The 19933-nt window shown below is 35.9% G+C and overlaps 1 protein-coding gene across 1 annotated transcript in view; it reads left to right on the top strand.

The window, feature by feature from the left end:
• LOC121453988 (cytochrome P450 2C26-like) overlaps positions 1 to 19453 on the top strand; it is a 28280-nt gene extending 8827 nt beyond the window's left edge. The window contains exons 6-9 of the mRNA XM_041661141.1: positions 8269 to 8410; positions 9470 to 9657; positions 12927 to 13068; positions 18915 to 19453. Coding sequence (XP_041517075.1) covers positions 8269 to 8410; positions 9470 to 9657; positions 12927 to 13068; positions 18915 to 19096 — 654 coding nt within the window. The 3' untranslated portion in view covers positions 19097 to 19453. The remainder of the gene's footprint in view (positions 1 to 8268; positions 8411 to 9469; positions 9658 to 12926; positions 13069 to 18914) is intronic.
• Positions 19454 to 19933: the final 480 nt, after the last annotated feature.

Here is a 19933-nt window from a genome sequence, read left to right as displayed (position 1 = left end):
CTGAGTCAGAAACATGTGTGCATGTGTTTCTTGATGGCAGGTTTTCATTTTCTTTGTGCATATCTCCAGCACAAAGTTTCTGATTCAAATTCATTTCATATTTATCTTTGGGGAGAACACACAAAATTTTCAACTAACAGCTTATGATTCACAACTTGCAGAATCTTTATTTTTGGTTTTTAAGTTTTCTTTCATGTTTAAGAGATTTTTACCTTTTTTTCCTCGCCTACATATTATCCTGTGTATATCTGGATATCAAAGTATTTTGCATCTTGATGTGTGTGCCAACACCACACTGCATTCATTGCTGTAGGCTACCATTTTCAGGGTTCAGATCTTTCTCCATAGTTTCACTTGAATCTGTGGACTTGTTTCCTATTTGATTTTTAGTACAGACAGAAGTGACTCATTAGATTACTCTGAGGAATAATACCTCCAAACTTTGAAAAGTTACTCCAAATTTCAGCACTGTGCTTGAATTGATTTTCCACTTATTTATTTATTTTTCAACTTCTTAGATCCAGAAATGGTTCTAAGTATGTAAATCTTTCATGCATATTATTATGCAATACTAAATCTTTTACAACAGTTTAAATGTGATTACTTTTGATTTCATTTTAGTTCACTAATTTCTATAGTAAAGGTCATGCCTAAGTTTAATTTTTTTACTTCAAATTGCACTCATGGAATTTATTCGATTTGGTAAATTTTTCTTTTTCTATTTTTTTATTAATTTATACCAACTACAGTTTCCCATCTTTTCCATCCTTCTGTTCCAACCCCTTTCCTTAACCCACACCATCCACTCCTCAGAAAGGGTAAGGCCTCCCATGGGGAGTCAACAAGGCCTGGCACATTCAATTGAGGACTAAGCATCTCCCCAACAGCATCAAGTTTAAGAAAGATGGGCTGGAGAGATGGCTCAGTGGTTGGGAGCACTGTCTGCTCTTCCGGAGGTCCTGGGTTCATTTCCCAGCAACCACGTGGTGGCTCCAAACCATCTGTGATGAGATCTGGCGCCCTCCTCTGGCGTGTGGGTATGCATGGAGGCAGAAAGTTGTATACATAATAAATAAATAAATCTTTAAAAAAAAAAAGTTTAAGAAAGATATCCCACCATTTGGAGTTAGCTTCAGAAAGCCAGCTCATGCTTGAGGGACAGATCCTGGTTCCATTGACAGGGGTCCCACGGAAAAAAAGGCTACGAAATTGTGATCCACATAAAGAGGTCCTAGTTCTGTCCCATGCAGGCTCCCCAGCTGTTGGTCTGTAGTTCTTGAGTTTCCACAATTTTGGGCCTCACCCCATTTTCTCATATAAACCTTCCTCCCTCTTTTTGACTGGACTCATATAGCACATCCTGGTACTTGATGTGGTCTCTGCATCTGCTTCCATCAGTTACTGGATGAAGTTTCTATAATGATTGTTAGGGTATTCACCATTCTGATTACAAAGGAAGGTCAGTTTGGGCACCCTCTCCACTACTGCTATGGGTCATTTTTGTGGAATCCTTGGAATTTCCCTAGCATCAGGTTTCTCCATAACCCCATGATTCCCTCTGTTGCGATATCTCTTTCATTTCTCTCCACTCCGTCCTTCCCCCAACTTGAACATGAGGAATTTTTTTCTTTTGTAACTTGTGGTTTTTCTTTATATGACTGTGATGCAGTTATTATGGGGAGTAGGCAAAGTTAGCAAAAGTAGTTCCTGGAAATGAGACTGGGTGATTAGATATAGGGCAACAGAGGGACAGTAGAAGATATACAGTCAGACTACCTGCTTCCTTTGCAGGAGTTGTCTGTTTGTTAGCAGGAAGTGCTGTCTTGAATAAAGAAATAAGTAAGGAGATGGAGGCTAGGATGGGAGTCTGTGCAATCCATAGTAGGTCAGAGAAGGGAGTAGGCAATGCAGCACCAATTATCCTGCTACAGTGCTGGAGATAAGAATTAGAGCTTGAATGTGGGGGAACAAAAGAGAAGAGAATATCTTCATGCAGATTCCTTAGTTTTCTGGCAGGCAAAGCCTGAGGGGAACCTACTGGTGGCCTAATGGACTTGGTTTCTGGGATAAAGTAACAATTGGGAAAAGCTAAAATCAATGGGATCAAATTGGAGTCAGGGGAGGCTGCCACAGGTATTCTACAGAGGTGAGGATGAAAGTAGAGTATATGGGGGAACAGAAGGAAAAGAAAAGATATGTAAGGTATTTTATTAAGTATGTATTTCTCCTTAATACATTGCTGGGCATATTATTTTGGGTTGAGAACTGTCATTCAGAATCTGGAATATATCATTCTGCACCCCTCTGGTTTTAAATGTTTGTGTTAAAAACCTTGATGTAATTCTGAAAGCCCTGTCATAAGAGTAATTTTATTTTTCTCTCTTACAACTTTTAGTTGCTTTCTTTTCTGATTTTGTTATATGATAATTTTATGATATTTTGAATATATTCTCATGCCAGATCCTGTTCTTGTCTCTGTATTTCCATATCTCCACACCTATTGTACATAGATGTTAATATCCCACTCTAGTTTTTGGAAAATATCTACCAACATATTCTAAAGAATGTGTTCTATGCTGTGTTAGTCTTTTTCTATATACACTTTCTGAAGGCTGGGTTTCTTACCATTGCTCAAGTGTTCTCCTGCTTTATCTTTATATATCTTCTTTAATTTATTATAGGCTTTTACAGAGTTATCTAACTCCTCTACTACTTTTTGTGCTTTATTTTTAACTGAACTATCTAAAATATGTCAGTGTTATTTTTAGTATGTTATTTAAATATAATATAATTACACCACTTCTTCCTGCTCTTTCCTTCGACCACCACCTACCATGCACCAACCTTCCTTGATATTCAAGATCCAATGTTCTTTAATGATTGTGGCTACATGTGTAAGTGCATAAGGATAAGTATATAAATTCAACAGTGTGATCACATTTAATATTGAGCGTCTGTATATTTTAGGATTGACCACTTAACATTGGATAACCTTTTCTGGTGCTCATCTGTCTTTCTCCAAGGATTTTAATTGCAACTCATCATCTAGTCTTGTCATCCCAAGTAATTCTTCTCAGCAACATCATAATTCACTTGATGTTATAACTATTTAGGTTATATTCAACAGCCATATTTTAGAGAATTCATGAGTGTAGCTGCCCTGTCATATCTAGAAAAGTCATCCTGTAGCAAAGTTCCTTACCATCTGATTATTGCTATCATTCTCCCTCATGTTCTAAGATATACCCTGAGCCTCAAGTGTAATGGGTTTATCATGAATGTTATAACTGGGGCTGAACATCCCATAGACAATTGTTTTCCACAAGCTAATAGGTGATAATGTCTCCTTCTGCTACGACAAAACATATCACTTGTGAGATGTGAATCCTATAATACTGTGTAAATTGAGACTATTCATTTGTTTCCTAGCTTCCAAGATACAAATGATCACACAGAAACTATATTAATTAAGAAAAATTTGGCCTATTATCTCCAGATTTTTATCAACTAACTCTTACATCTTAAATCAATCCATCTCTATTAATCTGTGTATCACCACAAGGCTGTTGCCTACTGCTAAGTTTCTGTTCTCCTTCTCCTTCAGCAACTACATGATCTCTCCCCAACTCTGACTATTCTCTCTATATATCTCTTTCATCCTGATTATATTCTGCCTTGCCACAAGCCAAGGCCGCTTTATTCATTAACCAATAAAAGAAATGCATATACAGGAGGACATCCCACATCATCTCCCCTTTTCTGTCTAAATAAAAAGGAAAGTTTTAATTTTAACATAGTAAAAATAAAATGTACAAGACATTTATCAAGCAAGAATAATAGTTACAATATTTAGTCCATTTACATTTGGCAAATTAAGAAAATCACTCTATTGTTTAACCTATCTTTGTGAGTCTAAAAAGTTTTTTATCTAGTATATCCATTATCATAACTAAGGAAAACTGTAACTGTAAATATCTGTCTTTAAATCTTCAAACTCCAGAATGATATAATTTTACCTAAGTAAGCAGGAAATGCATTGCAAGCAGCTTCCAAACTTCTAGAATTGACAGAGACATCTTGCTGCCAGGACAATCACCCAGAGTTCTTCTCTAATGTTAAGGCATCCACCTTCAGCATATAGATCCATAGTATCCAGCAGACTCTTCCATGAAGCAGGAAATTTGAAAGACTACTTAGTCTACAGTGATACTTCATCAGTCACTTTCTTTTGTGTCCATCAGGATGTCTGGCATTTTCTTTGGTGGAGCAGGAACACTGAAGTACTGTCTCATCTTTTGTTAGCAAAATCGGCAATCAATTTTTTCTGGGTCCTGCATATACAGATCATATAGCTACCATCACAAAGTCCACCTAAGAGCGTTTCTTACCCAAAGTGCTAGCCTTGTCACACTGAAGGGCAAATTCCATAATGAGTTTCTTCAATTCCCATCAACCTCTTTAAATAGATTGTTGCTCCCCCAAGCTGATATATGTCATTATCAAGAAAAGTTTAAATTCTTCAAACACTTTAAATTCCATATTCTATAGGTCTTTGAAGTGTTGAGGTTTATCTATCTAAATGAAATATATTTCTATATATCTAGAAATCTTAACTAATAAGACTGAAGTTTGATTATTGTAATTCACAATCTATTAACTTGTATTTTTAATTATACAAAATATTTTGAAATTAGCTCTGCAAACATATTATCTTAAACAAGAACAGAAATACATGTACGAAGTGTAACAAAATAAACCTTAAATTGTGTCAATAGACTAATATCCATACCAAAGCAAAGTGTTCATCTTTATATTATATCCCCCTTTAAATGAAAACAAACATTTATAAACAATCATTTGGGAAATATGGGCATAGTTTTCTTCAAATTGCTTCCTTCTATTCATTGGGAAATGTATTTTTAGGGTTCACAGAGACATTTCAGGGAATCTTGTCCCATCAAAACCTATTAGCCTGAAAGGAATCCACAGGTTCTCATCTACTGTGAATACGAAAGCAGAAGCTCTTTCCAAAGCAACATAATCTTAGATTCAAAGTTTCAATTCAAGAGACTTTATGTTGGTTTAATTTAGAAGCCCCCAGAATCAAATGTTTCTCTTCAGTCAAAAATGTCAAGGAAAACACAATAATATACATCATCTAGATTCCTTGTGTATATTCCATTTTTATGTGGATTATTTTATCGTTTTTACACCTTTAATCTACAACTGTGATGTGGGAAGGTCATTTGTCAATCTGTTGTTTCATTGGTTAATCAATAAAGAAAACTGCTTGGTCTGGTAGGTCAGAAAATTAGGTAGGCAGAGTAGACAGAACAGAATTCTGGGAAGAAGGGAAGTGAGCCAGATGCCATAGCTCTCCTCTCTGAGGCAGACAGGATGAAGCTCCAGCCCAAGATGGACATATGCTAGAATCTTCCTGGTAAGCCACCACCTCATGGTTAGTCAAGATGTGAGAATTAGCCAAGAAGAGGCTAGATATAATTGGCTTAGGAGTATTTAAAAGAATACAATTTGTGTGTTGTTATTTTGAGGCATAAGCTAGCCAGGCCGCTAGGAACCAGGCGGCAGAATGCAGCTCACTGTTCCTTCTACACAACTGTTTATACTCTTTTATATTACTTTTATTGTCTCTTTATAGAAGCTGTTTTATTTTTAAACTATTTCTTTTCATAACAATAATCTTTTTCTTCTTTCTCTCAAACCTATGTACATTTTTTAAACACACTATGACCCGTTCAGCGTTTTATTTCTATCTGTATCTTTCTTTACTATTTGTCTGTAATCATTTTCTGACCAGAATCACTTTTTTAAATGTTAAGCAGGCATGAATAGGAACAACTTCACATCCCTGACTGTGTGCTCTGCCCAGTCCAACATGGTGGAATCATGTTTACAGGCTCTGTCAGCCATGCTTACTACCCCAGCTCTAGGGAAACAGTGGGTCTATGTTGCCATTAAGCAATTTGAAGCACTCTGCTTACACACCCCATTTAAATGCTCCATAACAAAACCTTCCATCAAATATAGAGCTTTTTGTGTGCTTCCAGCATGAAATAAGGTCTTAGCTCCTAAAAGGGCTCCGCAGTTTTTGCTGCTAATGCTTTGTCAGGAAGCCTTCTATTAAAAGACCCTAGCATTGCCTCTGCACACCACCAGCAAGCAGAAAAACAAATCTAAAAAAAAATGTGGCTACCAAGAAGCTGTGCTTGACTCCCATTTTGGTAATTCTAGAGGCCCTATTTTCTTTAAGTTATTTTATGACTTATGTGGATGCGTGCCCCAAAGAGTGGGTGCAATTTTGTAAACAAGGACTAAATATTTGTTTCCTGGCAGCACAAACCCTAATAATCACACTGAAACTGTGTTAATTATAACAGAGTTTGATCTATTAACTCAGATTTCTTTTTTTTCAGTTTTTTCAATACCTGGTTTTTCTGTAGTTTTTGGAGCCTGTCCTGGAACTCACTCTTGTACACGAGGCTGACCTCAATCTCACAGAGATCTGCCTGCTTCTGCCTTCTCTATGCTGAGATTAAAGGCATGTGCCACTGCCCAGCTAGCTCAAGATTCTTATTAACTAACTTTTACATCTTAAATTAATCCATATATACTAATCTGTGTATCACCATGAGGCTATGACCTACCTGTAAGGTTTTGGCTTCCTATCCTTCAGCAGCTACATGGTTTCGCACTGACTCTGCCTTCTCTCTCTCTCCCTCCCTGCCCGTCCCTGTATGTAGCACTTCAACCCTCGCTATAATCTGCCCTGCCATAGGCCAAGGCCACTTTATTAATTCCCCAATTATAAAATCAACATATATACAGAAGGATATCCCACATCACTACTATGTGGGTATTAGGATAAATATTTTTAACATAGTTAAGAAATTTACTGGTTTGTCAAATTGCATTCAGGGTACTGTTCTCTAGAACTATTTCCTCACTAGAGTAAGAAACTAAGGTTCTACTAGCATGCATGTGTTCCCTTTGTTGAACAATCCTTACACTCAACAAGTTTTACTTATGAACAAAATATGAGCCAAAATTGCACCACTGTATATCCAAATGCATTTAAGCATATATAAATATAATTGTTAGTTTTTAAGTATATTTCTTTAGAGTTAAATAAAGTTAACTTGGACAAAAGCAATGCCAATTTATGGTTAGAAAATCACATGAAGATGTATTACAAAGGGAAATAGATGAGCTTCTTGGGAAGTTGCAGTGAAGAGAATGTAAATTATTTTAATAGTGTTAGCTATACAATATTAATACAATAGAGGCCATCTTGTAGTCATAAAAATGTTATCAATTTTACAATTATAAAATAATGATGATTCATCTCTAAACTTGCCTCAGCATCTCAAGATGTAACATTGTTGACAATCCTGTAGCAGAGCATCTTTACAACTTAGTCAAATCAATACTCAGCCTTTTGATTTATTCCTTGCAGGCCATGACTGGGTCAAGTTCTAGCTTCATGACTTAGTATCTCATTTGTATCTCATTCATCATTCCTTAATTCATAGATCATGTTGCTATTTTACTCCTTAATGGAATGGAGCTAAGTCATCTTGACTGGGAACCTAATCTTGCTAGCTGTGCTTCATCTATTTAAACACTTTGAACGCAGTAATGAATGTACAGCTATACTTAGTCCATACAAAAATTGAGAATATTATAAATATCTTGAAAGAGCTTTGTAAAGGTAGCATTGTGTCCCCAATTCTCCTATTTATTCTAATTCAAATTATGTTTTCTTATTTAAGGGGAAAATGAGTTATGAGTGCCTTAAATCAAATGTCTACTGAACTCAGGTACAAAGAGACTTGTAACCCTCATGTTTTTGTCATACAGTAGACATGAAGCATTAGAGTCAAATACCTGCCAATGTTCTTACCCTCTTTAATATACAGGGTTTCCTCTTACAAATGAGTCTTCTTATGTCCATATAAAATTCTCCACAGTCTTACAGTTCAACATTGTACACACACACACACACACACACACACACACACAGCTATGTAATCTTAGAAGTGCAATTTTGGCAAACAGGAAATATAAGTATGAAAATGAAGTTTAGATATCTATACCACAGTCTCCGAAATGCCATTTATTTCAGCCACTGCTGTACCTTCTAGATTCTGTGATATCAACAATCTAGAATTGTACAATATTGTATATTCAATTGTAGCCTAGCTGTGGCAGGGGAGAATTTGATAGTTAACAATATCAAATCATCCTTAGGAGAATCGCAATCAGCAATCGATATATACACCTGAAAACCTGACAGCCACGTTGATTGATCTGTTTGTTGGTGGAACAGATTCTTTAAAGACAACAATGAGATTTGCTCTTTTGCTTCTGCTGAAGTACCCACATGTCACAGGTGAGATTGTATGTGGTAAATCAAAGCATTCTGGAAGATGCTGGCAAGATGCTGCCAGCACCCTGTGTGGTGTTATTCAAAAATCTCAATATTTAACTCGCAGTTCCATTGGCTGCGAAAGTGAGCACATCTGAGAAAAATGAAGAATCCACAGCTGAAGAAATGTCCATCATAAATTGTCCTTTGTTTGTGCTTCCTGGCAGGCAGTCTGTTCTAGGCTCCTAAAGCATATATGGAGCTGTGGCTGAATATTGACTTCACCAATTTCAGGCTTTTAGAAAAGATGAATTCTTGGAATTACTTTCTTTATTCTGATAAATTTAGTTATGTGGTAAAGAAAAAAGAAATCACCTCACATAAGTTAATAAGTAATTTTAGTGTTTTATGCTTTTTACTGTGAAATTTTACATTCTGTGAAAAAATCAAGATTGTCTGGACATTTAGAAGTATATTTTCAATGATGTTGAAATTAAATCAGTATTTGAAAGTTTTACCAGAGTCCATAAAGGTTCTGCTGAACAATAATCTTTACAAACATAACAAAAGTTTTCTTGTCTGGTGGAGCAGCCAACAGCTTTAATATATTGTAAATGACGAAAGGGAAAAGTACAAACTAGAGTGAAAAGACATGCAGTAATCAAAATAAGTATCAAAAATGAAACCTAACTCTAATATTTGATATAGGCAATGATATTTATGTATCTGCAATTCTTTCCACAATGAGTATCTATATTACTGAGTATGATAATCTAAGATCTATTATCGAGAAGTGAAAGGATGCATGTGTACATGTGTACTGACATGTGTGTGATATGTGTTTGTATTAATAGATATGCAATTATAACTAGAATGTGTGTTTAATTGACATTTTCTTTTTCCATACCAATAATTCAATATGAAAACAGTTGTTGTTAAAATACAAATATATTTCCAATTAGTGTTTGGTGTTGAACCTGCCCACTGATGATTAATGAGATAACTGGAGTAAAACTGTACGGAGACCCACACACACCCTGTTACTTTTCTCCTATTTCAACATTTGTCATTGCTCCTAACCAGCTAAAGTCCAGGAAGAGATTGACCGTGTGATTGGCAGACAACGCAGCCCCTGCTTGCAGGACAGGAAGCAAATGCCCTACACAGATGCCATGATTCACGAGGTTCAGAGACTCCTTGATATCGCCCCCAACGGCCTACCCCATGAAGTGACCTGCGATGTTAAATTCAGGAACTACCTCATCCCCAAGGTAAGTTTATTTCTTCTGTACTGCACTTCTGTGCTAGTGATGCTCCCAGGTCACAGTGTGGTTCTGGTCCTCTGAGTCACACTGTTTTTTGGGTTCCTTATGCTGCTTCATAACCAGGAAGGCAGTCCTACAGCAGGCAGGGACACCGTAGTGATAATTCTACCTTGCTCAGCCTTCTATATTTTGCTTGGACGAGGATTGGGGTTTTATATTTCCACATGATTTTCCAATTTTCATTCAAATTCATTCAAGAAAATTTTGTGATTTTTTATCATAGAGAAAAAATTAGTGAAAACTTTGAGGAGGTTATATCTTGCATTATTCAAGCAACAGAAAAAATTATGCTTTTTCCTGTGCTTTGTATTTTTCTGCAAAATGATTTGGTTTCATCGATGTAGTTGAGTTTCAATGAATAATAAATATTCTTGTAATTGTATTTTTAAATAAAGTTTTAAAAATTGATTTAATCCCTATATTAATGTTATTTTATTCAAACTCATGTATTTTACTAGTTGAACAAATGCGTTATCTTAAAATGTATGTAGAATGTACATTATACTTAATTTTTCCATGTAATAATTTATGTATACTTCTATTTTTAATCTTTTTTCTATACTATTTCTTATGTTATTATTGAACTAATTGATGAATTACAGATAGCATGAAATAAAACTGGGTTTTAATTTCTATCCTCACTAAAATAGAATGTTTTAAAATTTTTATCAGTACACTCAGAATGTGTGAGCAATTCGAGACTAGAAGGAAGTTGGGAAACTCAAAATGTAAATTATGCTTTCAATTCATGATTCATTTAGAGCACAGATGAAGTTGACATAAATGTGTGATGAAGTTGAGTGAGTGAATAGGAAACACGCATTTCATGTCTGATCAATGTAACTGCAATATCCACCTGTCAAACCAATGTCTTTGGATAATTTGGGATTTATTTATATCTGATTAAGTTGTGGCAAAAGAATCTTCCTGAGATATGAATTGTGGTTTTTAGTACTGAAGTCTAGCATAATATAACAACACTTAATTTATGACTCTACATATAACTAAATAATAGTAAATAGACTAAAATAATGGGACAGAAATGACTTATTACTAAAACAAGTGGATCAAGTACTTCAATATAAAACCAGACACACTAAACCTGGTACAAGCGGAAATACATATTAGCCTTGACCATACTCGCACAAGAGACGATTTTCTATACAGGAACTGATATCCCAGTCACTAAGATTAACAATTAATAAATGGGACCTCATGAAACAGAAAAGCTTCTGTAAGGCAAAGGACACCCTCAATAGAAGAAAACAGAAGCTTACAGAATTGTAAGAAGTTTCCACTTATTTCACATCTAACAGCCAAAATCTAAGATATATAAAGAATTCAAAGAGCTAAAAATAAGAAATAAAAAACTCCACTTAAATATAGGATAGATAGATAGATAGATAGATAGATAGATAGATAGATAGATAGACAGAGAGAGAGAGAGAGAGAGAGAGAGAGAGAGAGAGAGAGAGAGAGAGATTCCTCAATAGAGGAATCATATGTTACTGAGCAAACCTTAAATTTTCAAGATCCTTGGCCATCAGGGAAATGTAAACCAAAAGTATTTTGAGATTTCATCTTATACCTGTTAGAATGTCAGATCAATAGCACAAGAGACAGCTCATGTTAGCAAGAATGTGGAGCAATAGTGATGCTTCTACATTGATAGTGGGGGCACAAACTTTTAAATACACTACAAAAAATAATATGCATGTTGCTGTGAATATTGTTATTCTGTCTACTTCAAGAACCAAATTTTCCACTTGATGGGCAAACACTGAAAAAGATGATCCAACCTATCAAAACCACACTTGCACAACTATGTTCATAGCAGTTTTGCTTATAAGATCCATGAACAGGAAAAACTATAGATTGCCCCTAATTTAAGACCCCATAGAAAAAATTGAGGTCTATTTACTAGTAGAATATTATCAGTTGCTATAAATATTATATCATGAAACTTGCAGGCAAATGGATGCAACTAGAAAAAAATCATCAAAGTAAAGTAACCCAGGCTCAGAAAAAACAAACACGGTATTTGCTTACTTATAAATTGATGGTAGATATTAGTCAATGGATAACTGTTAATCCACAGACCCAGAGAGGCAAAATAACAAGGAGGGCTTAAGACGAATTACATGGATGAACCTGGGAAGAAAAGTAGAATAGATTTGGTGGGTTCTGAAGGCTATTGGGAATGGGAAAGGGAGGGATAATGGAAGAAGATGTTCATGAGACAAAATAACTAAAATTTAGTGGCATTTGGGGATCATGGTGGAAACCTTGTTCAGGGGAAAATCCCTGGAATCTGTAAGTGTCTTTTTAGGACTCCTAGTTATAGGGGCTAAGGAGCCTAAACCATCGATTTTCTACTAGCAGGCAAAGCTTCCAGTGAGGGACTGGAATACAAACTCAGCCACAAAAATTTTAACCAACAATTTGTCCTGCCTACAAGATGTTATGGGGTAATGTAGCTCTGAACTTGTGGGAGTGGCCAACCAATGAATTGTCTAATTGAGGCCCATGCCAGGAAAGGAGACCCAAGTCAAACGCACCTGGACGGAAGCACAGTAAACAATTAAACCAGTGGTTCTGAAAGAGAGGGTTAATTATGGGAATAGGGGGACTGGAAGGAGATGAGGATACAGAATATGAAAGAAGAATGAATTAAAAAATTACATTGCTTTCTTTCATGTTCCATTAGTTCTGGTCCCTCATAAACAGCATCCCTCCTGCTTGTATATGTGCGTTTATAAACATAGGCAGTACATGTGAGAAGAGACCCTTCGATCGTGGACCTGTAGGAATGCATCTATATTTGAATTTTATCCATGAGAGAAACCAATTGATGTCTGTGTGTCTAGACTTTGTTTGTGTTCCATCGTGAATGAGTTCCTATACTATTTGCATACTGTCCAGCTCTCCACTTGTTATCATGACCGATGTGACTTATATAAAGCAATTGATAAACTGGAGCAGCAGGTGGTGAAAAGCCCATGTCCAAGTGTGCCGGGAAACAGAACAGATTCAAAACTTAAGTGCTGACTTCAAATTCAGTTGAGGCACATTAGCCATAGCAATGTGGCTTCTCTCAGACTCCTCCCTGTTCCCTGCATGTTCTGTCTGTTGAGATGCCCCTGATCTTCTTTGTACCTACTTTATGGAGACATGATATCTTTGTAATTTGTTGTCTTTTTGTGAATTGTTTGTAGGGAACGACCATATTAACATCACTATCATCAGTTTTGCATGACAGCAACGAATTCCCCAATCCAGAGATGTTTGATCCTGGTCATTTTCTGGATGCAAAAGGAAACTTTAAGAAAAGTGACTACTTTATGCCTTTCTCAACAGGTAATATAACCTCATTTTCATGACTTTGGTGACATGAGGAACTGTGAAAAATTATACAGTGACACATAAGGGACTCAGAATTGTATTTTGTGCATGATTAGAACCTATGCACTGTCGTTGATACCTCTTCCCTGCTGGAATCAAATTTGGAGGTTACACTTACTTCACACACTTCAATAAAGTAAAGAATGCTAGTCGTTATACAATTTGCAGTCTTCCTTTATATGAACATCTCATGGATACAAAAGACAATCATCATAGAGAATAAATGTAACCTAGCCTTTGAACAATCACCATTAAATAAAGACTGCCATAATTTTACTTTTATTTTGGTTGTTTCACACCTCTAGGCTCAGCTATGTAGAAACACATTCCAAAAACTACAGAAAAGCTCAGATGGGATGAAGCCCACTCAGGGAAGCAGATGAAAAAGAGGTTGATGTGCTTGGACTTGTGTTTAGAGAGAATCACCCACCCTTGACCAAGACAGTTGCTAGGGAGAAATAGGCACAATTTTTCTCTCTAATACTTTAAATATAAAACACAAATATGAATCAATACTGTAATTTATGACTTTCTATCTGACAAAAAGGACATAAATGAAAGATAAAACCAAAAATTAAATCATTTTACATTCTAATTCTTATTGTTTGAGTTTTATATATGTATACAATGACTTCTCATCAAAACCACACCTATATTTCAACCCAGTCAACAAATGCCTTTAATTCTCACCCTCCACTATTCTCTCTTACTACAACTTCGTACACGTTCTTTCTTTAGTATACAATTAGTATACAGCACTTTTATTCCTCTTCCAGTTTCCACCCCTTTTCTTTATCTTTATTTTAATTTAATAGATTTTTAAAAAGACGAAAAATACCAATCCAATTTCCACTCTCCCACCTCTGCCCATTCCCCTCCCAAACCTTCTCACCCAAGCCACAACCAATCCTCAGAGAGGGCAAGGCACATTGCCTTGTGGAAGGTCCAAGGACCTCCTTACTATATTTAGCCTGAGCAAGGTATACATCCAATTAGAATAGGATCCCAAAAACCAGTACATGCAGTAGGGATAAATCCTGGTGCCAGTGCACCAGCAATGAAACACCCTCTTAACACACTGAGTGCACTATGTCCTGCTAGAGTGCCTAAGTTTAGTGAAATGCTTTGAAGCATGAATAACCTATAATTGGCAAAATTCATGATTGAAAACTGGATCTACTTTTTGGGTAGCCTCTAGCTGCCTGTATTTTATCATTAGATGGGAGACTTTTTGAGCATATTCCCAGTCCTGGTGGGGATTTTGGCTAATGTTAGCGATTATTGCAAAGTTAATAAAGAACTGGGTAAATGAATCAGCAATTAAGAGAATTTGCTTCCTTTGCCATAAACCTAAGTCAATTGCCCAGTGCTAATCCTGGGAAGCTCAGAACCACCTGTATTCCCTGTTCCAGGAGACCAGGATCCATCCTCTGAACTTCCTAAACAAGTAACTTTGACATATTCATTCATGCACACATTCAAACATTAATTTTTTAAAAGAAAATAGAGAATTTCATTATACACACACACACACACACACACACACACACACACACACACACATATATATATATATATATATATATATATATATATATATATTCCTAGGTCTAGGTATAGGTAAGTTCCAGGTTCCCATGAGGTCATGGAATCCTTGTAGTTGTGGCAGGAGACTCTTTGGAAGCTTTGGGGGTCTCTGCCACTGCACCAAGTAGGGTGTTGGTCCCATATATTGCATCTTCACACCTACAGAATATGTTCTGATATATAACTTGACATGGATGTTCCTTCATGGATCACGTGATTTTTACAATAAACTCATAACATGATCCCTTCAACCTCTTTCTTTTTGTGCCAATATCATGCTGATTTTCATGGATATAGCTCTGTAGTATAATTTGAAATCAGAGATAGTGATACCTGTAGTCATACTTTTTTCATTCAAGATACTTTTAGTTATCCTGGGTCTTTTGTGTTTCTATATGAAGCTGAAAATTCTCCTCTCAGTTTTCATAAACCCTTGTGTTGGAATTTTTATGGAAATGGGATTGAATATGTAGATTGATTTGATATGGTGCTCAATTTCACTATATTAATCCTGCTGATCTATGAGCACAGGAGGACTTTCCATCTTCTGATATCTTTGTCTGTTTCTTCAATGTCTTGAAGTTTTTATCTTACAAATATTTCACTTATTTTGTTAGAAATACTCAAAAATATGCTTGTTTGTTTGCTTGTTTGTTTGTTGGTTGGTTGGTTTATTAGGTTTTTTTATTTTTGTTATTCTTGTCCTCATTGTTTTAGAATATTGCGAAAAACATTTTTTCCTTAATTTCCTTCTAAATACAATTCTCAATTGTACATAGAAAACATGCTAATTTTTCTGTGTTAATTGTGTATACTGTCACTTTGCTGAAAAAGCATTTCAGCTGTTGATGGTCCTGGTGTATATTTTAGAAATTTATAGCTATAATCATAACATCTACAAGTAAGGGATATTTTTAATTGTTCCTTTCCTATTTGCCTACCCTGATTTCTTTCAGGTGTCTTATAACTTTAACTAATACTTCAGATATTATATTCAAATATATGGAGAAAGTGGACATTCCTATCATGTGCCTGATTTTAATAGAAATGCTTTAAGATTTTCTGTTTAGATTGACTTTGTCTATGGGCTAATGCTAAGTCACTCTTATAATGTTGACCTCAGTTCCTAATATCCCTAGTCTATTTCAGGACATTTCAGAGGAAGGAATGTGCTGTTTGGGAAAAAACCTTTACTAATGAAAAGACAATTGTCCTATTATCTCTTATTTTCTTTATATGGTGAATCAAATTATTTGTGTATGTATATTGAACCATTCCTTCATCTCTGAAGTGAAGCCTGTTTTAACATTGTACATAATCTTTTGAAAGTGGTCCTGTATTTGGATTGGAAATATTTTATTGAGAATTTTTACATGATTGGTCATGAGGCAAACTTATAAATAATTCTGCAATACTTTCTTTCACCCTCCCTCCTCCTTGTTTTGTTTTGTTTGTTTTTGAGACAGGGTTTCTTTGTATAAAAGCACTGGTTTTCCTGGAACTTGCTCTGAAGACCAGGCTGGCCATGAATGTATAGAAATACTGCTGCCTCTGACTACCCAATGCTGAGAAAAAGCCTTCACCACCCCTATCTGCCTGGAATTCCCTTTTTCATTTAGGTCTTCATGTGGTTTCCATATCAGAGTAATTGTAACCTCATAAAATAATTAGGCAATGTTCCTTTTGTTTATATTTTGCAGAGTAGTTGGGAGTCAATTTTATTTACTGTTCTTTGAAATTGATAAATTGGTTCACAGAGTCCATCTGACCCTGGGCTTATTTTGGTTGAAAACTTTTAATTACTAGTTCTTTTCCACTGTGAGTCATAAGTTTATTTGAATCTCTCATCTTAAACCAGATTTAACTCTTGTAATTTGTATATATCAAAAAATTATATCTGTCTTTTAGGTTTTACAATTTAGTTGTATACATATTCTTCCACTGTGCCCTTATTGTCATCTGACTTTCCTTAGTGGTTTTTCTTATTCCATTTTCAAATCTACGTTTATTATATTATATTGTTTCTCTTCACCTTTTAGTACATTTGTTAAAGGTTTATCAAGTGTATTGTTTTTCCCAACGAGTCAACTCTAACTTTCACTGATTCTTTGCATTGTCTTGTTGTTTTGTTTCTATTTACTCATTTCAGCCTTCAGTTTGATTATTCTTTCCATCATTACCTCCTGGATATTATTTTTTTCATTTTCTTTTAGAGCATTTAGGTGTGCAGTTAATGCGAGTTCTCTCTGTATCTCTTTCTCTTTACAACCCTTTCTTTTTCTCCCTTGCTTCTGTTTTGTTGGACAATGAGGTCTATGACTTAACCTTTTAGGAGGGACTTCCTTGTGGGTCTTAGTTTTCAGAGTTCACTTTTATTCAACTTTAAAAGTGTTTAATTTCTCCTTTGACCCATTTTTCATTCAGCAGAGCTTTGTTCAGTTTCCATGAGTTATTAAACATTCAAGAGTTTCTTTAGGTGGTGGTATTTGTCTTTTGTCAATGGAAATCAGATGGTTTGCAAGGTCTTCTTTTAACTTTCTTGCATCTGTTGAAAATGTTTTGTGTCCATGTATGTATTCAGTTTTAGAGATAGGTTCATGGACTGCTCAGAATAAGGCAGACCATCAATGATTATGTGAAATGATCAGAAAAAATCTGCTACACTAATTTGATTTATGTTGCTATATAATTATATGGCTCATTCATTCCTCTGGTTTGTTTTTCTTTCTGGATAACCTGTCTTCAACAATATACTTCTTAAGATCGTATGTTATTTGGAAAAAAATGTACTCAGTGCCAGCATCCTGCCTCAAGGAAAGGGCCACTTAATGACTAGATAATGAATGCACACAATTAGCACCAAATAACATGAGCCATCTTTATTTATACATTATCTGAGCTTGTTCTACCAGGATTACATGAATAGTTTTATTATTGGTTTCTATTATTGTCTTCTAAGAATTACATCATACCCATCATAAAAACTCTTTTTCCCCTCATCTACTACCCAAACACATATTTTCATCCTTTATACAACCTCAGTCTAGGCATAGAGTCTGACGTTTTTGCAAGTTTAATTAACTATCTAGCCAAGCACATACTGTTCTTACAGCACATATGTAAGCGGGCAGGTACTTGCAGTTTAAAAGTTAAAGGTTATAGACATGGGTACATTGCTCTAAGAACAACAATATTTAAACTTCAGCAATACTTTGTGTCTCTAGGAAATACTTTTATATCTTTTTCTGGCCTTCAAGAAGGTGCTATTGCTCTCATTCTCTCTATAAAGGCAAAGTTTGTCAACATACTCTTCTCCCATTTTCACTGTACCTTTCTACTTCCACCAACAAATTGCTCCTGTGTGTGGTTAAAATGATTTATCCACCCCAGACTTTACATTATATTTTGTCCTCTTGTAGTATACCATATCCTACTCGGTATCCAGGGACCTTATTCTCAACTGTTGGTACTGTGTAATTCCCTTTCTTGTGTATTGATTTCCTCAATCTCCTTCTCAGAACTGTGAGGTATGGTTAATGTTCCAGGTATTGTTTCCTCATGTGAATCCATTATTCTTGCCATTACCGTTCTGAGTTCCTTTCTTCACTGTGTATTGCTATCTACCTTTCCCTGAAAACAATTATGAGGCATATCCAGTTAATTTTTACTGCCTCTACTGATCAGGAAAGTTTCCACAATAAGGCACTGCAGTTAATATTTCCAATTAAGAAGATTGAGAAGGATTAATCCCTGAAGAATCTTAGGGGAAGCATTTGAGGAAGAATGGAGTTTGCAGGGAAAATTAGAGCTGTCGCATGTGTGACGGCCAAAGTAAAAGTAAAAATCACCAAAAGATTCATCAATATAATGAGAGAGAAGAGTGCACACCAGCCTAGCACATCTGTCACTGTCCTTCTTTGTGCCCAGATCCACTCTTTCCTGACAAGTGACATACTCTCTCCACCTGACTTCCTATGCAGAGACCCATAGGACTTGCTTATATATGCTGAGCTGAGATTGGATTACACAGCTCCCGACATGCCATCTTTATTTATTTACTTAAACAATTGTCCTCTAACCCACCCCTACAGCTAACCAACCGTCCAATAACTCAGCACTTACATTAGTCTCTTATGCTAGTTCCAAACATACTGCATCCCACACTCACTCACATACAAGGCATAGTTACCTTTCTTGCCTTTTTTCCCCTACAGGAAAACGAGTGTGTTTAGGAGAAGGTCTGGCCCGCATGGAGCTGTTTCTGTTCCTGACCACCATTTTACAGAACTTCAAGCTGAAATCTCTGGTTCCCCCAAATGAAATCAATGATGTCCCAGTGTACAATGGATTTATTGTATTGCCTCCCCCTTTCCAGCTGTGCTTCATTCCTGTCTAATGAAGATGAGATGCCTGGTTTCTGCTGTGTTCTTCTCTGAAATCACCCTCAAACCTTGTAGTTAACACTTTCCCGGAAGGCATACAGCGTCCTTCCACATTCTCACAGCTTCTGCTCTCTAATTTCCCATGGAAATCATCAGGTCTTCATTTTACAGTCTCTGAAGTCATCGTCAAAGATATTTGTCATTTCGTATTTTCTGTAGCACTGTGACTATCCCTTCTACTCACATGTAGCTAAACCTGTAATTAACATGGCTTCCACATATAGTGTCCAACTACATAATAATTCAAAATCATGTTTCTGTCTCTTGTATATCCTTGACAACACATATTAAATTTGTATTTCTGATTTCAACAGACATTTCATCAGTTTTAAAAAGAGGTGAAATAAAAAGGAGATCCAAAAGTTTCTGCTGGACTATATAACAAGAAATTTTCAGAATGTAAAGTGGGAATACTGTTGAGATGGCTCAGACAGCAATGTTCTTGCCATACACAGTTCAAGTACATACTTTTATATTGAAAACAAAACTTAAAGGTCAGACCGCGTGGTGATTACTATTTATACTACAATGGGAGACTTAGTCAAAAGCATCCCTGGATAGAACCAACTCATCTAGTATGATTGCCCAGCTCTGAGTCACACTGGGATACCCTGTAACAACACCAAAGACTGAAAATGATCTCCACATGATCATGCAGGTGTACACACTTACACACAGACCTCCACATGATCATGCAGGTGTACACACTTACACACACAACACACAAAGAGGCAAATACTCACTATTTGTACAAAAAGTCTGTTATCATGCACACACACAGGCCTATACTC

Source organism: Microtus oregoni, unplaced genomic scaffold, assembly GCF_018167655.1.
Source record: "Microtus oregoni isolate MIOR12 unplaced genomic scaffold, Mior012 000012F_ref0000307, whole genome shotgun sequence".
Lineage (NCBI taxonomy): Eukaryota > Metazoa > Chordata > Mammalia > Rodentia > Cricetidae > Microtus > Microtus oregoni.
The sequence above is the reverse complement of the archived record's forward strand: the minus strand, read 5'-3'. Positions and strand labels throughout refer to the sequence as shown.